Below are 25,644 nucleotides of genomic sequence, written 5' to 3'. Positions count from 1 at the left end.
CTGAAGAGCACTGTGGGAAGATGTAATGGAGGGTCGTAGAAAGACTGGGGGAAGCTAGTGAGAAAAGGCCTCCCCGACTGAGTGAGATTTAAGCTGAGTTTTGAGGAATGAGAAGAAATTAGCGAAGCGGATGGGGGTGATGGGGAAAAGGGGTGATGGGAGTAGGGGTGCCAGTACAAAGCCCAGAAGCTGGGGAGAGCATGAAGAACTGAAGAACTACACGTTGTGGCTAGAAGGTGTAATGGTTGAAAGTGGAGTTGGAGAAGTAAGTGAAGGCCAAGATATACAGGGCTTCGATGAAAAGGACTGGGGTCTTTACCCAGAAGAGAAGTGGGGAGCCCTTGAGGGTTTTAGCAGGGAGGCAACAGCAGGAGATTTGCATTTTAGTAAGTATATCCTGGTTGTTGGGAGGAGACCAGATTGTAGGAGGCTAGGGTGGGAGTGGTGGGACCAGTGCGGGGGCCGCTGATGCCACCCAAGGAGAGTCCGTGGCTTGGCCTATGGCAGCCGCCCTCGGCTCTTGGCCCCATGAGGCCTGATGTTTGTCTGCAGCTCAGTCTCAGCTACGTGGAGACTTTGGGAACCAAGCGACCATCTGGCTAGAAAATGTCCCGTTGTTCCAGTCCATTCAGGGTATGCACTGTTTCCCACACTATTTTCTCAGAAGAGGCGTGTGCGTGCGTGCGTGCGTGCGTACGTCTGTGTGTGTGAACGCGAGCGCGCGCGTGCCTGTGCACGTGCACGCGCATGCGCATTTGTATATTTGCGCAATGCTCCCTGCACGGCTCCTTGTTTTCTCGAGATTCCCTCAGTTTTATGGAATTCAGTAGCTTTCCTGAGTCCCGAAGCTTGAAACCGCTGGTGCCCGAGTTCCGTGGACCTTGGTTACCTGTTCCTTCTCCCAGATGTGACCTGTGAGTAAGCGACATGGGAATGTGGGCTCCTCACGGTGCCTCTGTCCTCAGGACCATGGGGTGGATGCCTTAATGGGGGAGACTCGGCAGCCGATGCAGGTGGAAACGTCTCTCACCCGCACACCTGCCTTGGCCAGACCCCTTTGCTCCCTCCAGGAGGGAAGACAGATGTGGCCTCTAGTCTGTCACCTTTTCCTTTCCTGGTTTGACAACTGTCCTTTATACTTGCCTTCTCCAATCCAAGGGAAAGATAGGAGCCAGGGCTGCTGAATTAGAGAAGCTCCCGGTACTCCCCACCCCGGTCTCCCATCCCAGCAGGGACAGGACGAGGAATACTAAACATTAACACAGAGGGGTGTCTGTGTTTGCGGCAGGAAAGGGTGTTGAATAGAAACTGATAATAACAGGGCCTGGATGGAGACACGTCTTCATGTCTCAAGTTTCACTTGCCGAAATGCTTTTTGTGGTCAAAGATAAAGCAATGGAACCTTAGTCTGATTCCTCATATGGCAACAATTCAAAGCAGTGAAATGAGAGACCTTTGTACCCAAAGACTGCAGGTGGGCCATCCTTTGATGGAGCAAGTCCTATTGTTAAAATACAGCCTCCATCTTTGGAGGGCTTACCAAGTGTGAGGCACGTATTTGGTATGTTACATTCATTACTTAAACTTCATCTCTGAGGTTGGTTCTCTCATTAGCCTCGTTTTAGACATAAGGGAACTGAGGGCAAGTGGGCGGCTCAGAATCCCAGAGCTCCAAGGTAGTGCAGAGTATGACTCCAAAGTGAGCCAGAGTCCTGGATCACTCTACACTTCTTGTCCCGAAGCAGAGCTGGGAGAGTGAGTTCAAGATCTGGTCCCTCGATAAAGAATGAAAGAAGAGTCTCATCCTCAGGTCACCTGGGAGCTTGTTGAAAAGGCAGTTCCTCAGGCACCTGGATGGCTGGGTTGGTTGAGCGTCTGCCTTAGCTCAGGTCATGATCTCAGGGTCCTGGGATCGAGTCCTGTGTTGGACTCCCTGCTCAGTGGGGAGTCTGATTGTCTCTTTCTCTCTGCCCTCCACCCCTGCTCGTGTGCATGCACGCTCTCTCTCTATATATATATCATAAATTAATTAATTAAAAATAAAAATGCAGGCTCCCACCCTGCCCCCACTCCAAGCTTCTGAGACAGACTCTGGGAGCCTGGGACCTGGGATCAGCATAACAGGTCCTCTGGGATTCCGGTGCATACAAGTTTCAAACCCTCTGTACAAAGCCAAAGCTGAAAGGTTATACACACAACCAGGGTATACCCTCCTTCCCCAAAATTTGCAAGGGTTCCTTGCCCCAGGCAGACTACGTGACCCAGAGGGATGGGAGCATGTCTGTGGCTCTGTTAGTTTGTGACCAGAAAGAAACAGCCTCACTCCGTCTCTTCTTGTCTGGCAGAGTTTGCCAGGAATGGGCGCTGGCGGGGCCTGTGGCTCTGGGAAGCTGCTTCAGCGCAGGGATAGAGGGATGTCTTGTCACCAAGGAGGCCGCAGGGTAGCAGAGACCAGCTCAGAACCATTGACAAGCTCACTTAGTGTCTGGCCAACTTTTCCCCACCAAGCACAGGGCTCTTGGCCCACTGTGCTACTGACCTTTAGGGCAAAAGCATGATCCTATCCTCCAAAATATGCTCTTTTGGGAATTGCCTGCTTGACCATTTTGGACCTTAGAAACTGGAAGTTTTCCTGGGCCTGTGAGCCCTGTTCAGAAGGGATGACAGAAGCTTTATAGCCTTGCCACCTGCCCCCACCCCCAGTTCCAACAAGAGCTCTGAGGGTCATTGGGTTTTTGGAGAGAAACAATTTTCCCATTTAAGCCAACCCCTTTTGATTTTATTCCCTTGCTCAGATGCAACCAAATTTTAAAAATCAGGCTCATGGTTTCTTTCTTATATCAAAAGTCACATTGTCCCTGATATATTAAGGAAAATAATCAGGGGGTGGACCCTGCTTATAGGATGCTAATGCTCTATTTTGGGGAGTCACATAATGGTGCTGATTATTCATAGATTTTCTTGAAAGAATGCATAAGCTGGTAAGAGGAGTTGCATCTGACACAGTCAACTAGGGGGTGGGGTCCCGGGGCAGCAATCCTTATCACTGCTTATGCTTTGGAATGCCTGCATATTTAGCCATGCCCAGGTACTATTTGAACAAAAGAAACAATACAAGAGAAAGCAAAGCCAAACAAACAAAAATGGTCACCATGGATACAGGTAAAATGGTGCTTCTCGGCAGGACTCCTCTGCAGCTCTTTGGTTGCAGAATTATAACAAAATCCTTGAGTCTCTGCCAGCCAGCTAGCCTCCTCAAAGCCTAGGAGGAGGGAGGCTTGGAACGTGCAGGGAAGGGGCAGTCCCGTGAGGCACCAAGTGCAAGGTGGGACAAAGGCAAGGCTGACATGATACCCCACAAAATACAGACCCTTGTAGGCATCCAAAACCTCTGGGCTCTCTCGATGTGGGTGATGGGAGTGTCTGAGGGATTTAGAAGCAGGAATGGGAGAGCAGGTGGACCATGGTCAGAATGCAATTCCAAAGGATGGCACTGGTAGGTACTGGGGTGGCTGAGTTGGAGGACAATTTAGAGGCAGGGAGACCAGATGGGATAGCCTTCCTTCTTGATCCCTGTGAGACATGATCACTATCCTGACCTCAGACAAGAGGAAGTAGATTCCTCAGAGAGTGAAGGGCCCAAATCATGGGGTGCAGTGGAGGCCTTGGCCTTCCTGGTCATTTCCTGTGGACTAGGATCCACTCCATGAAGACTGGAAGCTAATGTTCTTCCTCCTCCGGCAGCCTCTTTCATGGCAGGGCTGAGCAGAGGCAGTGACAGCTGATGAGGCTCTCCTTGGGACATGAAGACTATCCTTTAGGTCTGCAAAAGCCCCCAGTTTCCTTTTGGGTAATTCAGGGAAGATATAGCCCAAGTAGGATAATAGGAGACTCTCCTCCCAACTTGACAAAAATTTTTAAAGATTTTTATTTATTTATTTGAGAGAGAGAGAGAGAAAACATAAGAGGGGGAGGGGCAAAGGGAAAGGGAGAAGCAGGCTCCCTGCCGAGCCCAGGACCCCAGGACTCCAGAATCATAACCTGAGCTGAAGGCAGATGCTTAACTGACTGAGCCATCCAGACACCCCCAATTCAAGACAGATTAAATTCATGTTGAAGATGAAAACAGTTGGACCAGTCTTGTTTCCTGAGTGCAGGCAGCAGCTCATGCGTCTTAGAGCTGTTTTATTTAGAGACAAGAAATGGTTAGTACAATGGCTCCCTTGTATCTAGGAGCGTTGGACCTTTTTCTTCTTCGGAGAGATAGATTTCTTGCTGTTGGTGAAGGCCCTTGAAGACTGTAGTTTAAATTCAACTGGAAAGTGGTCGCTGACCTCCAAAGCCTATAAAGAGAAAAGGGAGATGAATTTGGGAATTCAGAGACTGTCATTTTAGTGAACAAATTCAGGCTTAAGGTGGGAAAATAAAACACCTAAAGTCATGCAGTAGAGCACACACTAGTGAGTGTCATCCTTGGACCAGCTCAACCAGAAATTTAGGTAGGTCTTCAAGCCATAGAATGAATCATAGACTTTGAGACTCGGGGGTCCAATGGCCCTATGTTGTATCTCCAGTGGTGGCCTCAAAGGGTGACACCAACCCATCTCCCAGGACAGTGGTACAGAAAGACAAAGATGGCAGCTGTACCTCCTCCTCGGTCAACCCATAAGCTTTCTGGAAGTTAAAGGTGCTGTTTGATTTGAGAACAACAGAGTTGACGATCTCTTGTCCTCTAAGCACGATCCTGGAGAAAAGGGGGAGAAGACAGTCCTATTAATCCACCTCGTTGATTTGTGAAACAAACCGAGTTTCCTGTTTGACCTCTGGAATTGACTGAGCAGCCTGGCTCTTTCATGTGGTGTTCAAATTCCAGGCCTGGTTTTGTCTCCCTTAGGACAGTGCCTAAGATTGGGGAAATTGGCTCATCCCCTACTGCAGCTCTGTGGGCACCAGCACACAGTGTTTCCCTGTATGGGCAGTAGCCCTGTAGGTGGAAGAGAAGATTTTGTATGAAACATGGACACCACATCGTGGATCAATGACTTACATACTGAGAATGTTGTTCCCCTTGCAATTATCTTTCACTTTTCCTGATTCGGTTATGAAGAAAGGTACTGACTTATCTTTTTAAAAAATATTGTAATTATTTATTAGAGAGAGAGATTGGGAGCACACATGGGGTGGGGGTGTGGAGGGCAGAGGGAAAGGAAGAAGCAGGCTCCCTGCTCAGTGGGGAGGGAGCCCGATGTAGAGCTCGATCCCAGGATCCTGAGATCATGACCTGAGCTGAAGATAGATGGTTAGTCCATTGAGCCACCCAGGCGTCCCTGGCTTATCTTTAATAACACTCTAAGCTCCCATTTTAACCAAGACAGAGCAGGCTGAAATCACCAAGCACTCTGTAAGCAAGATAATTAAGGCAAAATTTAACATTGTTCAGTTTCACTGGGCTTATGTTTTTAGTTATTTTCGATTTATGACAAATAATGCTATTTTCTTACCTTAGTATGAAATTTCCTTTATTTATTTATTTATTTATTTATTTGTCAGAGAGAGACACAGCGAGAGAGGGAACACAAGCAGGGGGAGTGAGAGAGGGAGAAGCCGGCTTCCCACTGAGCAAGGAGCCCAACATGAGGCTCGATCCCAGGACCCTGGGATCATGACCTGAGCTGAAGGCAGACGCTTAACAACTGAGCCACCCAGGCACCCCTGAAATTTCTTTTAAAAATTAATTTATTTCATTACAAATGAATAAATTTAAAGACAAATACAGGGAAAAACCGAGGTATAGTTGCTTTGTAACGACAGCAAAAACTGGGAACATGGTAGTTAAGTGAGTTTTGGAAAGATGGACTCTAATATACCCCACGTGGAGTGATACATTTGGGGCCTACATGGCCCGCACCGACTGACTGAGGAAGGACAAGGTGAGTCAACTGCCAGGTCATGACCATCCACTGAGCTTTTCCTAATTCCAACTGACTGATTTGGTTTCCTGTGTTTGTTACCAATTCCACCATGGTTAACTCTGAGCTTAATCCACAAGTAAACTCTTTCCATTCTCTTGGCGATTTCTTCAAGCCATCCTTCAGACCCAGAGAGTCAAGAGCAACATAGTTAAGGTGCCTCTATTTCTGGCTTCTACGGACATGTGTGGGCAGGTCAGCTGATTGTTGAAGGCTCTCCTGAGGCTGCTCCTTGCACAGGCCAGCTCTTGGCAGCTTTCATGTCCAGGAGTTCACAGCTCATGGGAGGTGTTCAATAAATATTTGTCCACAGAATAAAGACTTGAATTGAGACCATTTCATCCTACTCCCCTAATTAGAAATGTACATCCCTTTAATTTTTTAAAATTTTCTTCATTTTTAAAGTAGGCTCCATGCCCAACATGGGGCTCAAACGCACATCCCAAGATCAAGAGTTGCATGTTCTACCGACTGAGCTAGCCAGGCACCCCAGAAATTTATAACTCTTTTAAGAAAAGCATAAAAGAGGGACGCCTAGGTGGCTCAGTCAATTAAGCATCTGCCTTCGGCTCAGGTCATGAACCCAAGATCCTGGGACTGAGTCCCACATTGGGCTCCTTGCTCAGAGGGGAGCCTGGTTCTCCCTCTGCCTGCTGCTTCCACTGCTTGTGCACTCTCTCTCTCACTCTCTCTCTCTGACAAATAAATAAATTAATTAAATATAGTAAAAAAACATAAAATATATATGCCAGTCCAGAAAATATAGAAAATCCAGAGCAACAAATGAGAAATTAATCTTTAAAAAAATCACATGTAATCCTGCCATCCTTTGGCATATATGTGTCTAAACCCGAGGTTCTTTTAGTAAACACATTTTTAACCTGTTCCCCCACCCCTCCTAATCTACTGTGAGCATCTTTCCTGGTGATGCACTGTTCTTCAGCTTCATTATTTTTGATCACCTCCCCCTTGTTGGCCAGGGGAGAAGAATGGGGCTGCAGAATGGCCTTGATCTGCCCAAGGCAAGTGGGCAAGTGGCCATCTCCAACCCACTTAGCTGGCAAACCCTCAAAGTAAGAAGAGGAGTGAAGGCACCAGGGTTGCAGTAGGTTGTGGGGTGGCCCAGGCTCCTGGGACTTCCTGCCTCCATTCACCTTTCCTTAATGCTAGGGCGATTCCACTCTTGGGAACTGGAGTAGGGACTTCTGCAAAGGATACACCAGCCCTGAAAGCTCCAAGAGGAACAAATGAGGTCATGGGATGGAAGTGAAAGCCTGACCTCAAAACTAGAGAAGTGAGAACAGCTGTCTTCTGGCAGAAGCCATCTCATGCTTCCTTGGAGGCACGCTGGGCTCTGGGAACCACGGAAGATCAGGAACATTCACATGTTTTGAGTGCCTCCCACATGTCCTGATTTAAGGAGCAAAAGTGAAAGCTAACTGAAAATCCCCAGGGAGATTTTACAAGCACTTTTTTTTTTTTTTTAATGTAGGCACTTTAGCCTACGTGGGGCTTGAACTCACACCCCAAAATCAAGAGACACGTGCTCCACTGACTGAGCCAGCCAGGAACCCTGAGAATGCTGTTACTTAAAGGTATGTATTTGCATCTAGGAACGTACAGCAAAAGCTTTGAGAGTGGAAAGACCCTTGTTCTAACTGGTCTCTTATGGATCGTCCGTTTCAGCAGTGCTTACGCTAGCAAACTCTTGGCAATAACCTAAGCTCGATGATGGGGGATTTGAGTGACTAAATTCTGGTATGTCTTTGTGATGAAATAATTAACAGCCAGTAAGTGTGTGGAGCACTACCATCTGCCACGCATTGTGTGAGAAGACACATACTACTTCATCTACTCCTCCTCATGGCTCCATGAATGAGGCTTCACGACAATCCCTGTCTTACAGGCCAGGAAGCAAAGACACACAGAGCTTAAGTCTCTTGGTTACAGACAGGAAGTGGTAGAGGCAGGATTTGAAGCCAGGCCAGCACTAGCCATAACTAAGCTACAACGCTCAGGGCTCCCAGGCGTGGTGATGCAGGTTGCACACTGCACAAGTACCTAATGGGTGAGCCTGAAATCTAATGGGCTGAGGTGGGTTGCCTTTCCTGAGGCATATCAAATACTGTGTGGGCTAGCTTGCGTCGGGCAGGTGCCTCCTACCTGTCATATGCACAGCTGGTGCTCCCCTTGACTGTGGTGTCTTCTTGGTCCCCTATCAGCCAGACAAACCTGGTGTCAGTCCTCAAGCGGATGTTCTTCCAGGCCTTCTTGGGGACATAGCTACAGCCGGCATTGAAGTCACCCATGAAAATGAAATTCTGAAAGATGTTATTTGGAATTGTCACCTTGTAGGTATTATTGCCATGCTTTTTCTTAGACCCACTAACAGTGGCTCCACCTCCCACGCCCAGTAAACAGTGGGTTCCGTTACAAGCTAAATTGTGTCCTCCCCTCCCCAATGCCCCCACACAAATACATATACTGAAGTCCTAACCTAATACCTCATGCGACTGTATTTGGAGAGAGGAGCCTTTAAATGAGGCTATATGGGTGGCCCCTAATCCAGTATGACTGGTCCCTCATAAAAAGAGATTAGAACCTGGCAATTCACAGACCTGTACCCCTGGGGCTAATAATACATTATATGTTTATAAAAAAATTTTTAAAATTATTAAAAGAGATTAGGACACAGACAGACAAAGAGGGAAGACCAAGGATAGAGGCTTTAGGAGAAAACAGCCCTGCTGACACCTTGACCTTGGCCATCCAGCTTCCAGAGCTGTGAGGATTACCTTTCTGTTGTTTAAATGGCCCAGTTTTGGGCAGCCCTTGCAAACTAATACAGGGTCTTTCTTCATTCCTTTTCCTTTTCTTTTTTTTAAAGATTTTGTTTATGTATTTGAGAGAGAGAAAGCGCTGGCACAAATGGGGAAGGCAGAGGGAAAGAGAGCAGCAGCCTCGACGCTGAGCAGGGAGCCCACGGTGGGTCTCAATCCCAGCACCCCGGATCATGACCTGAGCCGATGGGAGACACTTAATCAACTGAGCCACCCAGGCACCCTGATTTCTTTTTGGTTTTTGAAGTTGAAAACGGAGTCATGGTTTTGATGAGTATTTGGCAGGTGATGTACAAGGGAAGGTGTTGTCATGGAGCTGTAGGATGTTTGCTGCAGGCGTTCCCTCCTGGTCTTACTCCGCATCCGTGTCATTCAGCATGCTGAGTTAGGTGGGCATAAAAGAATCCAGCTCATTTATTCCCTCAGATCTTTCTGGCTCAAACTACTGGAGGGTATAAATACATGAATGAATCAACTTTTTTTGTTTCCAAGCAGGAAAATGAATTTGGGTGGTTTGACAGCTTTGGCACCATGCTTTCTCTTCTATTGTTTGTAAGCTGGGAACTTATTCCTGTGGAAATTCTGTCTGCTGAGGAAGTGGGAAGAGCCTGAAAGGGAGGGGTCATAGAATGGGTTGTCCACCCTTGCCCCAAGGCCACCAACAGGACCTTCTATCTTAGAAGTGCTTTTCCCTACAGAGCTTTCGGAAAAAACTTTTAATATTCCTTAATCCAGAGGAAGTGTCATATTTCCTAGTTAGTGCTATTGTTTAGGGTTGTTGTTGACTTTAGCATTTTCTTCAAAAACATTTTATTTTGACCTCAGAGATTATGGTTTTCCTTGAGATAGATGAGTGTGGTTGAGGGCAGAATGTCATCCTTAACCCCAGTGACCACCGGCTCCTATTGTTCTAGGCACAGTTTACTGAGCACGCACTATGTGTCAGGCCAAGGATTAAATGTTTCATAAAGTTGGGGCGCCTGAGTGGCTCAGTCAGTTGAGCATCTGACTCTTGATTTCAGCTCAGGTTATGATCTCAGGGTCCTGGGATGGAGCCCCACCCCTGGCTCTGTGCTCTCATGGACTCTGCTTGTCCCTCTCCCCTCTGCTCCTCCCCTCATGTTCTCTCTCTCTGTCAAATAAATAAATCTTTAAAAAGTGTTTCCTAAAGTTTAAGTTAAATCTCACAATAAACACTGGGAGGTGGAAGGGACCTTTAATCCCTGTGGAAACAGGATAGAGGGATAAAGTGAACTGCTCTAGACCATTCCACTTATGGGCTCAAGTGATAAAGTCAAGAATTAAATCCTGATCTGCCTCACTGAAGGCCCTCAGCACAAGAGTAGCCCCTCTTATTCACTCTTGCGCCATCGATGCCTCCCTAGTGCCTGACATTTAAGAGATGCTCAATAAATTGTTAAATGACTGAAAGAATTCAAACTTTTAGGAATGAATGAGTCTTTCTCTTGCCTGGCAAGAGAGATAAGCAGTGAATTACACACCTTGCGCTCTCCATGTCCTAGCTCTGCGCCCCCACTTTATTTGACCCATGTTGCACTTTGAACGGTGGATCTGGAGAGGAGGAAGGGGGTGGTCACTGGAGTCACATCCCAAAAGGAGGAAAGAGGAATGAGGAAGAGCCCTCTGGAAGACTTCTGAACTTGCCAAGAGCTTTCACAGACCCTCACAGCTGCACAGGTGGCATCCCTGTTTTCTAGGTGAGAAAATAATTGAGGCCAAGAAGGACAGTGGATATATTCCCCTAGATTGCACCCTTAGATCACTGGAGAAACCACTTCTGTTCTTCACTTCAGTCTATGAGGTTGGGCTGAAGCTCACACAGATTTAATCAATCGGAGCATCTCAACCCCCCTGATCACAGTGGTTGGTTGGGATGGACATGTGACCCAGTCAGGGCCAATGGGACTCAACCCCGGGGCACTTGTTGCATAGTGGGACAGACAGTTTGTCAGTGGGCTGGAAGCTGCTGGTGGCCATCTTGCCATCCGAAAGGTGGAGCCCACCCAGAGGAAATGAGGGCAAAGAGATGGAAAGAAAGCGAGGAGACAAGCCCTGATTACTGGATCCAACTATGCCTGAACTACTCCTGGACATTTTAGTTACATGAACCAATAAATTGCACCTCCCTTTCACAAACCAGTTTTGAAAGTCTGTCCCATGCAGTGAAGGACTCCTGACCACTGTTCTCATTGCAAAGTGAGAATGATAAAGGTAGTAAATCGTGGGGTTATTGGGAGGATTAAATCGACTCGTCCATGTCCAGCCTCAGCATAAGGCACGGCTCCCACTATTCGTAATTTGGGGCAGCCATTATTAGTGGAGCAGAGTATGAATTGCTGAGCCCCACGCAGACGGGACCCAGGCAGATTTAGCAAGAAGGATATTTAAGGCTGAGGTAAGGCCTAAAATGAGGCTCTAACAGGGTGCTGTGCTGCACATGTCCTGCCCGCCTCACTCTCCCGGGGAGTCACTCATCCCTTCCCAGAACCGGATTCTGCCTCTGCTAGATGGGAGTTCAGCAGACACAGAGGGTCATCACCTCTGCCTTCCAGCGGCGTTTCACATCCCAGTAGACATCAGCGAGCTCATCAATCTCTTTCACGGAGGTCTCAGGGGTGGTGTGCAGGGGGACAATCACGAAGTCCTTGACAGCTGAGGAACAGGAAAGAGGCGGAGGTCACACGCACACTTTCCTGAACAGGAGCAGGTTCAGGGAACACTGCTGGAGAGAAACAGGCTGTCCTTCCTGAAGGCCCAGACTGCACTGCCTGGGTCCTCTCATTTCTGGAGGGGCCAGCCAGCTAGTGGCTGAGATGTGAATGCTGTTGGGACCATTGGGCTGCTGTTCTCAGAGCGTGAAAGCCTCTTTTCACCCATTCACCTGCCCGGCCAAGAGAAAGCTGGTAATCAGGACTCCTTGCTGACATTGTGGGTGTTTTTATTTTCTCATTTTTTGAAAAATGGTATTTTCCATTTTTTAAAAAATAAGAAGTCTCTTTGGCTTTTTTACGGAAGAAAAAAGTTTTTTTCTAGTTAAAAAAAATTGAGGCTTGTCAGTTTACGTTTCTTTTATAATCTGGAAAAAATCCTCTCTAAAATTATGTATTTTTTAAAACAGCCTTTGTGAAATAGCTGAAAACCTCCCCACCAGGAGGGACTGAGCGAGCCTGTATCCGGGAATGTGGGTGAGCTTGGGAGCCGTGCCTTGCCCACCTGCCGGTGGCAGCTGGCGTGTTCTGAGGGCCTCTTCCCCGGGGTTCCCTTGCCCAATGCCTGGGTCCCCACTCGTACGCAGGAGCTGAGGGCTGGTGGGGAATCACTGCTCAAGTCACACAGTGGGGAGTCAGGACTCAGATCCGGAAGCCTGTCTCCATGACCCCACGCTTACCCACCAGCCGTGTCTCCCACTCTCCTCCTCCGGCCTCCACTCCATTTCCCATCCTCTCTGGCCCCCTAAACACCCCTACCCTTTTCCCACGTCCGAGTTTGTGTGTACTCACTGGGACCTCCCCCTGGAAAGGCCCTTGCCTTAGCCCTCAGTGACTGGCTTCTTCAGGTCACACTCCTGGCACCCTGAAGAGGCCATCTGTGGCCTGCCCCATCTAAGGCAGGCCCCTCTCCCCAGTATGCTTTTACTTCCTTCTTGCTCTGAAGTTACTTGCTGTGCCTCTGCGTTTTTCCCACTGGAACCTTGGCTCTGTCTTGCTCACTGGCTTGGCTCTAGCACTTAGCACAGTACCTGGCCCATGGGAGGGACTACAAAATGTTTATTGGGTGAGTTTATGATTGAATGAATGAATGAGTAAATGAATAAAGGAAAAAATGATAAATGAATGGCTAAATGATATAAAGGAAAAAAGTAAATGAATAAAGGGAAAAAATGATAAACGAATGGCTAACTCTATCTTTAATCTCAGAGGGGACATTCCTTGTACAAGAGAGAGAATTCCAAACAGGGCATGGCTGCAATGCCATCCTCCGGGAGGAGAGGTAGAGAAAGGAGGATAGGTAGATGCTCACGATAAACAGGTTTGTTTAGTCATGTTTAGCTATGTGTCGCTGAAGACTCTATTTGAGAAGACGGGGCAGGGTGCTCTGCGAACACTGGTCAGCCAAATGGGAATTGTGTGTCTGACAAAGGTGATTATTACACCTGCTCTCTGAAGTGCATTTCTGCCCTAAACAGCCCCCACCTCCTCCTCTTTTTCTACTGGAAATTTCCACCACCATTCTTCCATGTTTGTTTTCCCGAAGTACTCACAAAGCCAGGGCCAAAATAGTTATGTTCCTACTTCAGGCTGTTTATATTTGTGTAATATATATGCAGCTGTACATACATACAGCTCTATGGATATTTATTTGGTCAGTGTCTGTCTTGTCCACTACGACATAACTTCCCTAGGACAGGGATCTTGTCTGCCTTGTCTAGTTCCTGGAACAGAACGTGGTAGGCATTGAAAAAAATATTTGATTCATATAGCTCCAATCTGTAAATCAAATTAATTATTGATTTTGGAGTTAGATATGCACAGTGGTTAAGAGTATGGGTACCCAAGATAATGGCTTGGGTTCCAACTACTGAGTGAGTGAACTTGGGCCAGTGATTCCACCTGTTTGAACCTTGGCTACCTCAAATGTAAAGTGCAGATAATCCTAGGTCCTGCTGGGTGTTGCAAGGACTACAGGAACCTGGCACTAGTCAGGGATCTATAATTGTTAGTGGCATATATAAGTGTAGTTGTCAGAGTTCAGACGTGTAGTCAGAGTTCAGACGTGTAGTCATTTGGATTTCCTCTCTATACACAGTCTGTGGAGGAGATTGGAAGGGGAGGGAGAGGGAGACTCTAGGTTGGGAGTTCGTCTCTGCTAGCCATCGCTGGGACTCTCTTTTTTAAATGAAGTTGTATTTGATTGGGATTGAAAAAAATCATGGTAAATAATTTCCATCAGCCTAAAAGCTCAGAGTGGAGTTATCACTGATTTCTGAAGGTGAGTTCCAGGCTGAGGAGGTCTTGAGTTGAGGATACCTCCTCAACATTCAAATATTAGACGTTCTTAATGGCCATCTCAAGTCTAATGTATCCCTAACGATGCTGTGCAAACCCTGGGACCCCTGCTCACACTCGGGGCTACTGTCCATTCATGGGATCACAGGAAAGTCCTGAGCAGGAGGGGCCTGTGGATCTCACCGGTGTGGGGTGACTGGAACCAGACCACAAAGGGTTCCCTGGAAAACACATCTGCGTCACCAGCCTGATAGTCATGGTAGAGGTAGCGTTTCTTCACAGACACTAGCTTTTCCCTAGAAATAATAAAAAAAAAAGAAGCCCTTCGAGGTGATTCAGTTGTCTTCTTAACCTCATTCAAGAAGCAGAGACCTAGCCCGTGGCTTTATCGGCCCCCCAGACAGGCTCTTGTCCTGCAAGGGATCTTCCCCTTGAGAACAAGTTTCCGTCAAATCTTCTCAATGGCCAGAGCCCTTTGAAAGCTGGAGACCAGAACAGCACCAGTTCTCTGGGTCAGCCACAAGTTAACTTTCAGACGTAGAACACAATTACTGGTAAGAAGAAGACAACACTGTGAAATTTCGGAGTCAGCCATGCTGGGCAGCTCAGGTTTCCATCCCTGGGCTGGAACTTCACTGTGAAGGATAAAGAAGTGACCCTCCAGACCAGGTCGCCACTGAACCAACCAGCAAATTCGAGGTCAGGAAGCTGCATGTGCTTTTGCTTTGAGGAGATAATGCTTTGCTTCAGCCTCAATTCAGTAGCAATTAGTTTGATATTTTGATATTATTTGATATTGAGAACTGGTTAGAGATCATTAGAGATCCAAATTTGGTTTTGAAGAAAAGAAATACATTTTGATTCAAATCACAGTCATCATTTAGAAGTGAATCATGTCCCAGGAAGCAGAGACTATACTTACTTGTAGAGAAAGGCATACTGTTCTTTATATGTGTTTCTTCCAAGCCGAGAGCTAATCACATAGTTGTAGATTATATGTCTTCTTGAGTTTCTAGAAAACATAAAGATTTTACATTGCATCTTAAAAAATAAGCATTTCCCTACTGCAAGCTCCCCTCTCTTCATTCTGTATTCATATCGCCAAGGGTATCGTGGAGAAAGGCTGCCATTCATCATAATCTCGGAGTCTAATAAGAAGGGCCACCATCGCCTGGGAATGTGACATTTCTCAGGATCTTTACAGACATCTTAGGAGGTGGGTAGTATTGTTACCCACTTTTTATAGTTTGCAGGTACAAAGCTGGGATTTGAGCTCAAATCCTATATACCCCAAATCCACAGGCTTTGGCCTGTACCTGTGGGACATTATTGAGACCATAGAAGATTCAGGCCAGATCAGTCCCAGATCCCACTCTGGTTCGTGGCTGGGGCTGACCTCATACTCCCTGGTGGAGTAATTCTTACCAGGTCACCCTGTCCCTGCACTACTCCTGAACATTTCTCAAAGGCAGAATTCCTAGTACCATTTTCTTTTCTTTTCTTTTTAAGATTTTATTTATTTATTCAACAGAGAGAGAGATCACAAGTAGGCAGAGAGGCAGGCAGAGAGAGCACAGGAAGTAGGCTCCCTGCCGAGCAGAGAGCCTGATGTGGGGCTTGATCCCAGGACCCTGAGATCATGACTTAAGCCGAAAGCAGAGGCTTTAACCCACTGAGCCACTCAGGCATTCCCCAGTACCATTTTCATTGGACGTTCACTCCTGTTCTGAAAACCCCCAAGCATTTTCTCACAAGTCAGCTATTGTTTATGTCCTGGGGGCTAGAAGTATAGCTGTGAAGTCCCATTACCTCTACCACTCATTCATACCAGGGAAATGGACTCTCCATGTGTTTGCCAAACCTGCTGATAACTCCACCCAGGGCAGGGCCTGACACAGTTTTACTTCATTCGCACACAGAAAGATCTAGGGCATATCTAAGCTGTGGCATATTCTTAGGTTCTGTTGGAATATAGCAGATTAGGTCTTTAGGAGCCCACTGAGGCCCTGCAGAAATTCCCGAGCATGCTAGATACATCTAGGGCAGGTCCAGCTACTGGGGCCCAAGAAGTGTGGACAGTAGATTCCACCGGGTTTCCAGTTTGGGAAGACTGGCCTTGTTCTGAATCTTGCCTGCCAAATTTTGGGTTGGCAGACTGCTCACAATGACTCAGCTGTGAGGCGATTAAGGCCCCTCCTAGCTTACGGGGCTTAAGGGGACAAACAGGCCTGCCTCTGCCTGGAGTCCATGGCACAGTCTAGGGAAGTTGGGGAGAACTGACTACAGTGGGGGTGGGAAGACTCGACCCAGGTTGCTCTGGGGAGGCACCTGGAGCCCTCTGTCCTCTCAAGCTTCTGAAAACTGACCAGAGACCCTCTATGGGAGGCTGAGGAGGTTCAGAATAGAGCACCGGCTTTGGAGTCAGACATGACCCAGGTGCAAAGTAAGCTCCACCGTTTACTGGCTGGATGATCTTAGGCAGATCCCTCCTCTCTGAGTCTCAGTTCCCCCAGCTATGAGGGAAGTAGTAAAAGTACCAACCCCACGGAGTTGTGGGAGTAAATGAAGTAGTGCACATAAATGGATTAACAGGATGCCTGGCATGTAGTTAGGGCTATCGATGGTAGGTGTTGCACATGGCCCTCTGGACCACCATCTGCTATTGTAATTTTCTTCCTTTTCATCCCTGCTACATGCCAGGCACAGTGCAACCACTTACATGCAGGATTTAATCACAGCCACATCCCAGGAAGATGGGTTCATTATTAGCCCCATTTTGTAGATAGGGAAAATGAGGTACGAAGAGCTTGAATAACTTGCTCAAAGGCATAGTAGAGCCAAGATCCAAACACAAGTTGGTCTGAGACTAGCATAGGTGCCTAACCCTTGTGCTAAACTCCCTTTTCTATCGTCAAAGATCAGATCTGGAACCAGAAGAGCTGCTGAGGGCAAAGCATATTTTTAGAGGAGAAACGGAGGCCCAGAGGGGAGTGGAGCCAGCCCAAGAGGCCTCTTTGAACAAGAGTGTCCAAGGCTGTTCTTGCTGGGCTTACCGAGGCTGGATTGATCATTTATTTATTTTTTTTAAACGCGAGTTTCCTTAATTATAAAAGTGTAACAATGGCCAGATGTACTGGATGGTAGATTACATGGTTGTTAGCATTTTCTCTGTGCTCTTAAGAATGTTTAAAATACATCATAAGAAAAAGGAAAGGGCATATAACATTCTCATTGTAGAAAACTTGGAAAATACAGACAATATAGAGAAGACACCATATTTAAATTCCTTGTAATTTTTGCTCTGAGATAGCTGTTGTCAGCCTTTGATTCACCGCTTTTGAATCTTTTAAATATTTTTGTTTTGTTTTTCTTTTGACATAATTGAACTACTTGGTACATATTATCATATGTTCTAGTTTGTGGTATAATCTTATCATGCATGTACAAAGGAAACATTATATTAGAAGTTTTTAAAAATTGGGGCGCCTGGGTGGTTCAGTGGGTTAAGCCTCTGCCTTCAGCTGGGATCATGATCTTGATCTCGGGGCCTGGGATTGAGCACCACTTCAGGCTCTCTCCTCAGCGGGGAGCCTGCTTCCTCCTCTCTCTCTGCCTGCCACTCTGCCTACTTGTGATCTCACTCTATGTCAAATAAATCAATAACATCTTTAAAAAAAAAAGTTTTTAAAAATTGGAGTGCGTGAGAATCACCCGGGAAGGCTACTTAGATGAAGATCACTCCCAGGGATCCCGCAGACATTCTCGTTCAATAGCCTGGAAGTTCTGGAATGTGCCTTTTTAACTCACTTTGGGGTGATTTTCAGGTGGCTAGGTCCGCTGATTATTCTTTGAGAAAGAATGTAAATCATAACTATAATCCAAAATTATAAATTATTTGAGGACATTATCTTTTGGGGTTTTTTGAATTTATAAAATCAATCTAGGCTTTTTGTAAGATATTCAAATCATATACAAGTATATAAAATAAAAAGTAAATGTTCCCTATTTCTTCAGTGACCCCATCCACAGTGGTCCTGCAATCACACCCACCTCCCTGACCCAGAAGTAACCACTCTTAATAGTTGGAGCCTATTTTCCCATTCTCTCCTCTGTCCCCGTGCAAACTCAAACACCCTCTTACTCAGGCCTAGTAGTAATGTGATCACTAAAATGGGCCACTCTATCTACAGTTCTGAACCTTTTTTGAATTGCTTTCAAGATTACTGCAGTCGTCTTCCCGTGCTGAATATTTAGCTCTAACAGATTCTGTAGTGAATGTGGTTTTTAATGGCTACGTAATATTCCAGCCTATAGGTGTATCGTAACTTCATACTTGTACTTAATCTTTTCTTTACAACAGTAGTTCTGATTTCAGTCTCTTGTCTGAAAACCTCTTGTCTCTTTCATTTCTCTCTCTGTCTTGGCTCCTCATGCATTTCCTCTATTTTGCTTTATCATATTAAAACTAGCTAGTCGAAAGTTCTCAGGACTGCAGCTCCTGGAGTTGGAAGCTGGGGCAGTGTTGGCCATGTGACGTGGTGGTCAGGGCAGTGCTGGCTTTCACACTAGTTTCAGTTCCCCCCGGGCTTTTCAGATATCCTTGCACTTAACCTTGAGCCTGCAGGGGGTCCAGGCCCCCCACCCCCACCCCACGCTGTCTTTACCCATTTAATCTCTCCATCAGAGTAGGACAGATCCTGTTGTTGCTGTCCTTGATTTCCATCAGGAGTATGATATCACAGCGTTTGATGACCTGCAGAGACAGAATTCCCAGATGTCTTCAGGCAAATAATCTATACATAATAAAATCTTTTATTGGGCACTATGTTTTAAGTATAGGATTAGTGTTTGGTTAAAGTAATTAACTTCATTGCTGAAACAAGTGAGGAACTTCCTGAGGTAGGTAATATTGTTATGTCCATTTTATTTTATTTTAGTAAAGTTTTTATTTTTAAGTAACCTCTATGGCCAATGTGAAAATCAAGCTCACAGTCCTGAGATCAAGAGTCACAAGCTCCACCGACTGAGCCAGTCAGGTGCCCCAGTTAAGTCCATTGTAAAGATAAGGAGTCTAGGGCTCCAGGAAAGTCAAGTAAACTACCCAAAGTGACTTAGTTGGAAAGTGGCTGATACCGAGGGCAAATCTAGGCAGTCTGAATCCAGAGCCAATGATCATATGATCACGTGTCCTATATCTTGGCTTTGCTTGAATAATCACAATAACAACTACAAATATTTATTAAGCTCTTAGTAAGTGAGAGGGACACAGCTGGATATGGGTCTCCCTAGTTCACCTGGCAACAAAATTATAATAATAAAAATTACAAGGGCTAACATTTATTGTGATCCTACTCTGAACCTCACCAACCTTACGAGATAATCATAAGCAGAAATCAGGCTTAGAGTGATTGGATGAGAAGTTTGAAGTCACACAGCCAGTATATAGATGGTAGAGTCAGGATTTGAATTCAGGATCATGTGGCTACAAAGCCCATGATGATGTTAGAATACAGGGAGAGCTGGGTCTGGCCACCAAGCCAGCCTGCTGATTTAGTTACCTGTCACTGTCAGACCTTTCTTGAAGGCACTTTAATCTAGGGGCACCTGACTGGGTCGTTGGTGGAGCATGCAAATCTTGATCTCAGGGTTGCGAGTTTGAACCCCTTACTTAAAAATAAGTAAAATATTTTTTTTAAATACTCTTTAAAGTACGGATCAAAATCCTTGGAGAATGTACTTACCCTTTGGCCTAGTTTTCCCACCTGGAGGAAGGTCTCCTATCATAATGTAATATCTACTACCTCTCTGCATCTCAGTGTCCTCATCTATAGATTGGAATGATGATAGTTCTTCCCTCACAGGGTTGCTGGAGGATTAAATGGGCACTTGGAGCAGTGAGAGCAGTATAGGAGGCACTCAGTAAATTATTACTACTACTATTATAACTTGTATAGATCAAAGAGGAAGATACATTGCAACGGACGACAACAACAAAATTGGAAACAACCTAACTATCCCCGAATAGGAAACCATTAAATGAAAGATAACATAGGGCATTATATAGAATTAAGAGTCATGTGAATGGGTCCCTCAGTGGCTCAGTCTGTTGAGCGTCTGACTCTTGATTTCAGCTCAGGTGATGATTTCAGGGGTGTGAAATCGACCCCCATGCTGGGCTCTGTGCTGGGCATGGAGCCTGCTTAAGATTTTCTCTCTCTCCTTCTGCACCTTCCCCTGCTTGAAAAAGGCATGTTTTAAAAGAATTATTAACAAAATATATAAATAAATAATAACGGCATGTGAAATGCTTCTGATACAAAAGCAGGATGCAAAACTGATGATAGAGGGTAGTCTCTGTGCTGAAAAACAGATGCAAATTTATGTATTTATTTTTGTGTAGAAAAATGCTCATAATGTCCTAAACGCCAGTAGCTCTTATCTTCCAGTGATAACACTTCTTTATATGTTTGTATATTTTCAAAATAGTCCCTAATGACTGTTTTTTACTTACTAAAATTAGTTTCAAAATTCTAAATTTATATTTTTAAAAATTATACGTAATTTTAAAAAATTAAAGTGTTATTTAAAAAAAGAAAACTGCAGAGTGCCTAGGTGGTTCAGTTGGTTAAGCATCTGCCTTCGGCTCAGGTCACGATCCCAGGGTCCTGGGATTGAGCCCTGCATCCAGGCTCTCTGCTCGGCAGGGGGTCTGCTTCTCCTTCTCCCTCTGCCTGCCTCTCCCACTGCTTGTGCTCTCTCTCTGCGTCAAATAAATAAGTAAAATATTTTTAAAAAATAAGTGTTAGCTCTTACCATCGACTCACTGAATTTATAATAACCCTTTGATGCAGGCCCTCTTATTATCCCCACTGTATATATAGTTGGGCATTCAGCCTCAGCGTGGCTAAGTAACCTGAACATCGTGTGAATGTGGATAATGGGATCATCTGCTATAGAGCCCCTCTTGACCACTTGCTCAACGGCCGAAGTAATCACCATATTCCTGTGATTGCTCCTTTTGAATGTCATCCACTGGTGCAGGGCAAAAACGGACCAGGGTTCAGACTGCATTTCCTGAGCAGAAAGGTTGAGCTTTTAGATTTCCTGCTTACAGCCCTTTGCCCGCACAAAAACAAACCAAAGCCAAAAAAAAAAAACAAACCAAAAACCAAAAAAAAAAACAAAACCCACCACTCCAAAGCCCCACATCTCCAGCAGTTACTCCAGCAGATCTCCATGTCCCTTGAGTACTTGCCTCTGAACCTCTGGACGAATTTCCTATAGACTGGAACCTACAGTGCCATGAGCGATGGATCTCACCATCAGCGTTCTCCTGGGGACGAACACTAGAGCTTTAACAGTCCGTCCATCCTCCTGCCCATCTCTCCACTCACTTGTTTATCCATCCAACAGAATTCTGTCAGGCGCCTGCTGTGTCCCAGATGACCTGTGAGGCCTTGCTTTACTCACAACTCTACAGCATCTGGCATGAGTGAAAGAGAGAAGGGAGGGAAGGAGAGAGAGAGAGAGGCCCAGGGAGCCACACTGGAGCCATTTGAGCCCAGTTTATGAAGCACAAATACCTTCCCGTGTTTAACTCTTCTTTATGGCAGCATAAGAAAAATGGGAATACATTTCCTAGCCAGTGCTTTAAAAAATAATTTTGTTAACAGTTTTCTAATTATAAAAATAATGTTGCTTATTATAGAAATTTGAAAAATATAGAAAAGACTATAAAAAAAAATCACCTGATGACCTCTAAACCCATCACCCAGACACTTCTCACATGATTTCTGTACTTGTCTTTACAAAATGACATCAAAATAACTCGCCTGTTAGTTAGCATCAAATGGCCTCAGAGTCGTATCTTGACTCTATTGCTCACCAGCTGTGTGACCCTGAGCAAGTCACTTAAGCTCCCCGAATCCGCCAGATTCCTCATCTATAACCTGAGATGAAATCCTCCTCCTGGGGATGTCATGGGGATTAAAGGATATGATAGATATAAGGCATTCAGTCCAGTCCCTGGCCTGGAAAAGAAGCTCTGCAAACAGTGGGGCGGTGTTTATCACACAGTTTGGGTCTGATTGGTTTTTTTGTTCTTGTTTTTCAGCCTCAGTGATGTTCTGAGCGTTTTCCCCACAGTGATTAAATACTCACTTTTCAAATCTTATCACTGATACATGTTTTCCCTGCCCCTGTTTCAGGCCAGGAAAAAATACTTCTCCCTGAATCTCTCTCCTCAGAATGAGCCTCCAGAGATGAGAGGCCCCCCAGAAGGCCCTCTCAGACCTGAAACTGGAGATTTTCCTGACTCCCTTTACAGATGGGAGGGAGGAGAGGCTGAGCACGGCCAGCAGTGAAGCCTTCCCAGCAAGCGGTCTTGTGCTGCGAGTGGGCCTGGAAAGACGGGAAGGGGCAGTCTAAAGAAATCTTATGAAGACTCTGGGGCCAAGAGCAGCCTATGAAGCCATACCGTACAGGAGGGAACCGTACAGTACAGGAGGAGACAGAGCCCAGAGAGGGTCCATTAGGCCAGGGTCCCAGCCTTTGCTCTCACACTTACTGGCTCCATGACCAGGGACTATGTCTGTCTCCGCTCTGAACTCCACTTGACCATGTGCAAAAGGCAACCAGAGGGCTTGTGAGGCTGAACTTGGATGCTGCCTGATAAGGGCCTGGCTAACAAGAAGCACTCCTGAAATTGTAAGTAGCATGTGCCGTAGGAGATGATGCCTCCCACGTCCCCCATCTCAACCCGAGTGCCTCAGAGCATCGAGTACTTGGCCTACGTTCAGTATTTGTTGGATGAACAAACTTTGCTCTTTAAGGACACAGACTGAGGAATGGGACAGAAGCAGCCTTGCCCAGGCAGGGTTTGGCATCTGGAGAACTGCCCATAATGCCAGCCAGCAAGTCCAAGTTGGAGAAGGCAGGTCTCCTTCACTCTCCAGCCTCCCTGATGAAGGTCATAGACAACAGCATCATGAAGCCGGGCTCATCTCCAAAGTGATCAAGCCGGTATGAAACGGTGGAAAAGGCATCTTCTCTAATAGGGTTGGTTCATATGGCTGGCTTTTATCCTGGCTCTTCTGCCTACCTGCTAGGGAATCCTGGGTACGGTACTTCACCATTCTGAGTCGGCCTTCTCTGTTACAAAGTGGGGGGAATGCCACCTATGTCATAATATTAAATAAGAATATGGAGGCATCTGGATGGCTCAATTGGTTAAGCGTCTGCCTTGGGCTCAAGTCGTGATCAGGTCGTGATCCCAGGGTCCTGGGATCGAGACCCACATTGGGCTTCCTGCTCAGTGTGGAGGCTCTCTCTCCCTCTGCTCCTCTCTCCTGCTCTCTCTCTCCCTCTGTTTCTCAAATAAATAAATGCATAAAAATAAAAATAGAAAATTCCTGGCCAGGAGCAGGTACACAGACACAAGGCCCTGTGAGTATTACTACCCTGAATATCTGGGTTCGGATTTCACTGTAAGTGCTCTCATTGGCTCTGGCAGTCTTTGGGGATGGCCTCTGTTTATGGGATGGTTTTGCAGCAGTGGGGTTAGGTAAGGATTCCTTGACAGAGACTTCCCATGTGCTTGGTGCTCGGTGTGACGGGCTGTCCATCAGTGGGCTCTCTAGGACGGGGCAGGTCCAGGGAGGTCCTAAGTGTAGGGCCCCAATGATGGAATCTCCAAGAACCAAAAAGACAGCCTCTTAAGATTGTGATGACTTTTCCTGGGTAGAATAAGTGAGGAAGGTGATCGGCACTAGGGAACTCATAGGTACCCAGGCTCCGTGTGCCCTTGTGCGAGGAAGCAGGAAAAATAGTTTCCCGGCACGTCAGAGCTCCCTGTAGTGCCAGGGAGTCTCGGCTCCCACAGGTTGGGCATGGTTGTTCTGGTTAAACGACTGCCACTGGAAGGCCTTGGGTGCCATCCAAAGGGCAGGGCCAACCAGGGAGAGGACGATCTAAATAAGAACAGAGCATGTAGTCCTTGTTCTAATCCATTTTGTGTATTAATCCCAACAGTAGCGGCTCTGTTTGTGATCATCTGCCCCGTCCCAGGCTCTCCTGGGGCCCTTCCACACCTTGAGTTCTCTCTGCCAACCAGTGTCACAGGTTGTGTAAGGCCCAATTGCTGAAAGGCCCAGAGGTTCAGGGAGGAGAAGGGAATTCCCGAGCTTCCTCTCACAGCTGCTGGGCAGGATCTGAACGCAAGGCTTGCGATGCTCCCCCCATACCATGGTGCCCACAGGATTTTCTAGGGTGGTAATACCCAGACAGAGTCCTGGGAAAGGTTTCAGCTCCCAGCATCATCAGAGATTAGTTAACATGTCAGGTAAAGACAAAGTTAGTCGACTCCAGAGAAACGTGAGCAGCCACTCCGGACCTTGGTCATACAACCCAGGGAGGTTTTATCTAAGTGGAGAGAAAGTTTAGAATTGGTAGTTGGGAAAAGGTTGATGGGTATAAGGTGGAAAAGGAGGGAGAGGTGGGGAGGAGGGAAGGAGAGAGAGAGAAAGGAAGGAAGGAAAGAAAAAGAAAAGAAAGGAAGGAAGGGAGAGAAAAGGATGGAAGAAAGGAAGGAAGGAAAGGAAAGAAAGAAATCTGTGCTGTAGTGATGGAGAAAAAGATAGAAAGACCAGGCTGGGCTGGCATCCCAGCTCCCCCTCCACCCACCCCCCAGCTACATGAGGTCACTACACCTTCTGTTGTTCATCTCTTCATGGGGGGTAATAACCCTCCTTCTTGAGAGTGATGGAATGAAATCTTGGATTCGTGGTGCCTGGCGGGGGCATTCAGTAAATGGTAATAAAAATCATGGTATTAGCCAGTCCTTCCCTGGAGCTTACTAGGAGCCAGATATTGTCTGAGGAGCTTTACATTTACCAACTCACACAAACCCCCAAACAATCCCACAGGGAGGAGCCATCGTAGCTCCCAAACGCCCCTCATGTTCCGAGGATGACATGAAGCCCGGAGAGGGGATGTGGTTATTGGCATTATTGCTGTCAGTACTGCGACTGAATGCAAAGGCAGCTGCTACCTTCCCCCTAGAGACTAACTTGGGTGAAATTTCTCCCGAGTCTCCTGAAGTCCAAAGGCAGAGAGAGCACATGAGGGGGATCCAGCGCTCTCTGTGACCAAGAAGGGGGTCTCACCTTCATGATGACGTCCATGGCATTCTTGTTTTCCTTCTTGGCTTCCCCAAAGGACCTCACATTGAAGGAGCAGAGCCTCAGGGCCTGGGCACTGCTGATGGAGAGGAGGAGAAGCAGCGGGAAGGCGGGCAGCCGGGGCATCCTGGCAGGGCTCCGGATTCAGCGAGAGGACCGTGGTGGCTGGCGTGCAAGGGCTCTGGGCCACCTCCTTGGGCTCAGCTGACTTATAAAGCCTGCGGATAACAGGAATGACTGGATTCCTTGTTGCTACTTTCACTTCTCTGAGGAACTGAAGATCATGGGTTTCTTTCCCCAAGGAAATGAAGAAAGGGGTCTAGGGGCCCCTGTTTTTGTCACTCGGGTGCGGAAATTGGCCTGCGTAATTGAGGGACCATCTCCTGCAGAGTCTCTCCTATCCCAGTCGGGAACCAGCTGTGACATCTGGTCATCAGCCCTGCAGTGGCATGCCATGTGCCTTTTCCTGAGAATGGATAACTCGGAAGTGGTCCACCCCAAGAGGGCAGCTGGGGTGAGGAAGGCTTCTGTGGAGGGGATGGTGAGGCAGGGGTCAGTGGGAAATCCGGCCAGGCTTTCTGTCCTCACTGGGGTTTCGCAGCCAGCTGTCCTGGGACACACCCAGCCTCTG

At 46.7% G+C, this 25,644-nt stretch overlaps 1 protein-coding gene and 1 long non-coding RNA gene across 2 annotated transcripts; one reads left to right on the top strand and one right to left on the bottom strand.

The window, feature by feature from the left end:
• The first annotated feature begins 735 nt into the window (after positions 1-735).
• LOC309869167 lies at positions 736-23,269 on the top strand. The gene is made up of 3 exons (XR_014314023.1): positions 736-914; positions 7,462-7,564; positions 22,044-23,269. It is a non-coding gene; the product is annotated as an uncharacterized lncRNA (long non-coding RNA).
• Positions 3,905-25,638, bottom strand: DNASE1L3 (deoxyribonuclease 1L3). Its single transcript, XM_082739593.1, has 8 exons — positions 24,999-25,638; positions 18,501-18,589; positions 14,759-14,848; positions 14,020-14,132; positions 11,370-11,482; positions 8,133-8,290; positions 4,648-4,744; positions 3,905-4,343 (listed from the first exon to the last, which is right to left on the bottom strand). Exons 1-8 carry the CDS (start codon positions 25,137-25,139, stop codon positions 4,230-4,232), a joined length of 915 nt encoding a protein of 304 aa, XP_082595719.1. The 5' UTR covers positions 25,140-25,638; the 3' UTR covers positions 3,905-4,229.
• Positions 25,639-25,644: the final 6 nt, after the last annotated feature.

The sequence above is a fragment of the Mustela nivalis genome (assembly GCF_964662115.1).
Source record: "Mustela nivalis genome assembly, chromosome: 1".
NCBI lineage: Eukaryota > Metazoa > Chordata > Mammalia > Carnivora > Mustelidae > Mustela > Mustela nivalis.
The sequence above is the reverse complement of the archived record's forward strand: the minus strand, read 5'-3'. Positions and strand labels throughout refer to the sequence as shown.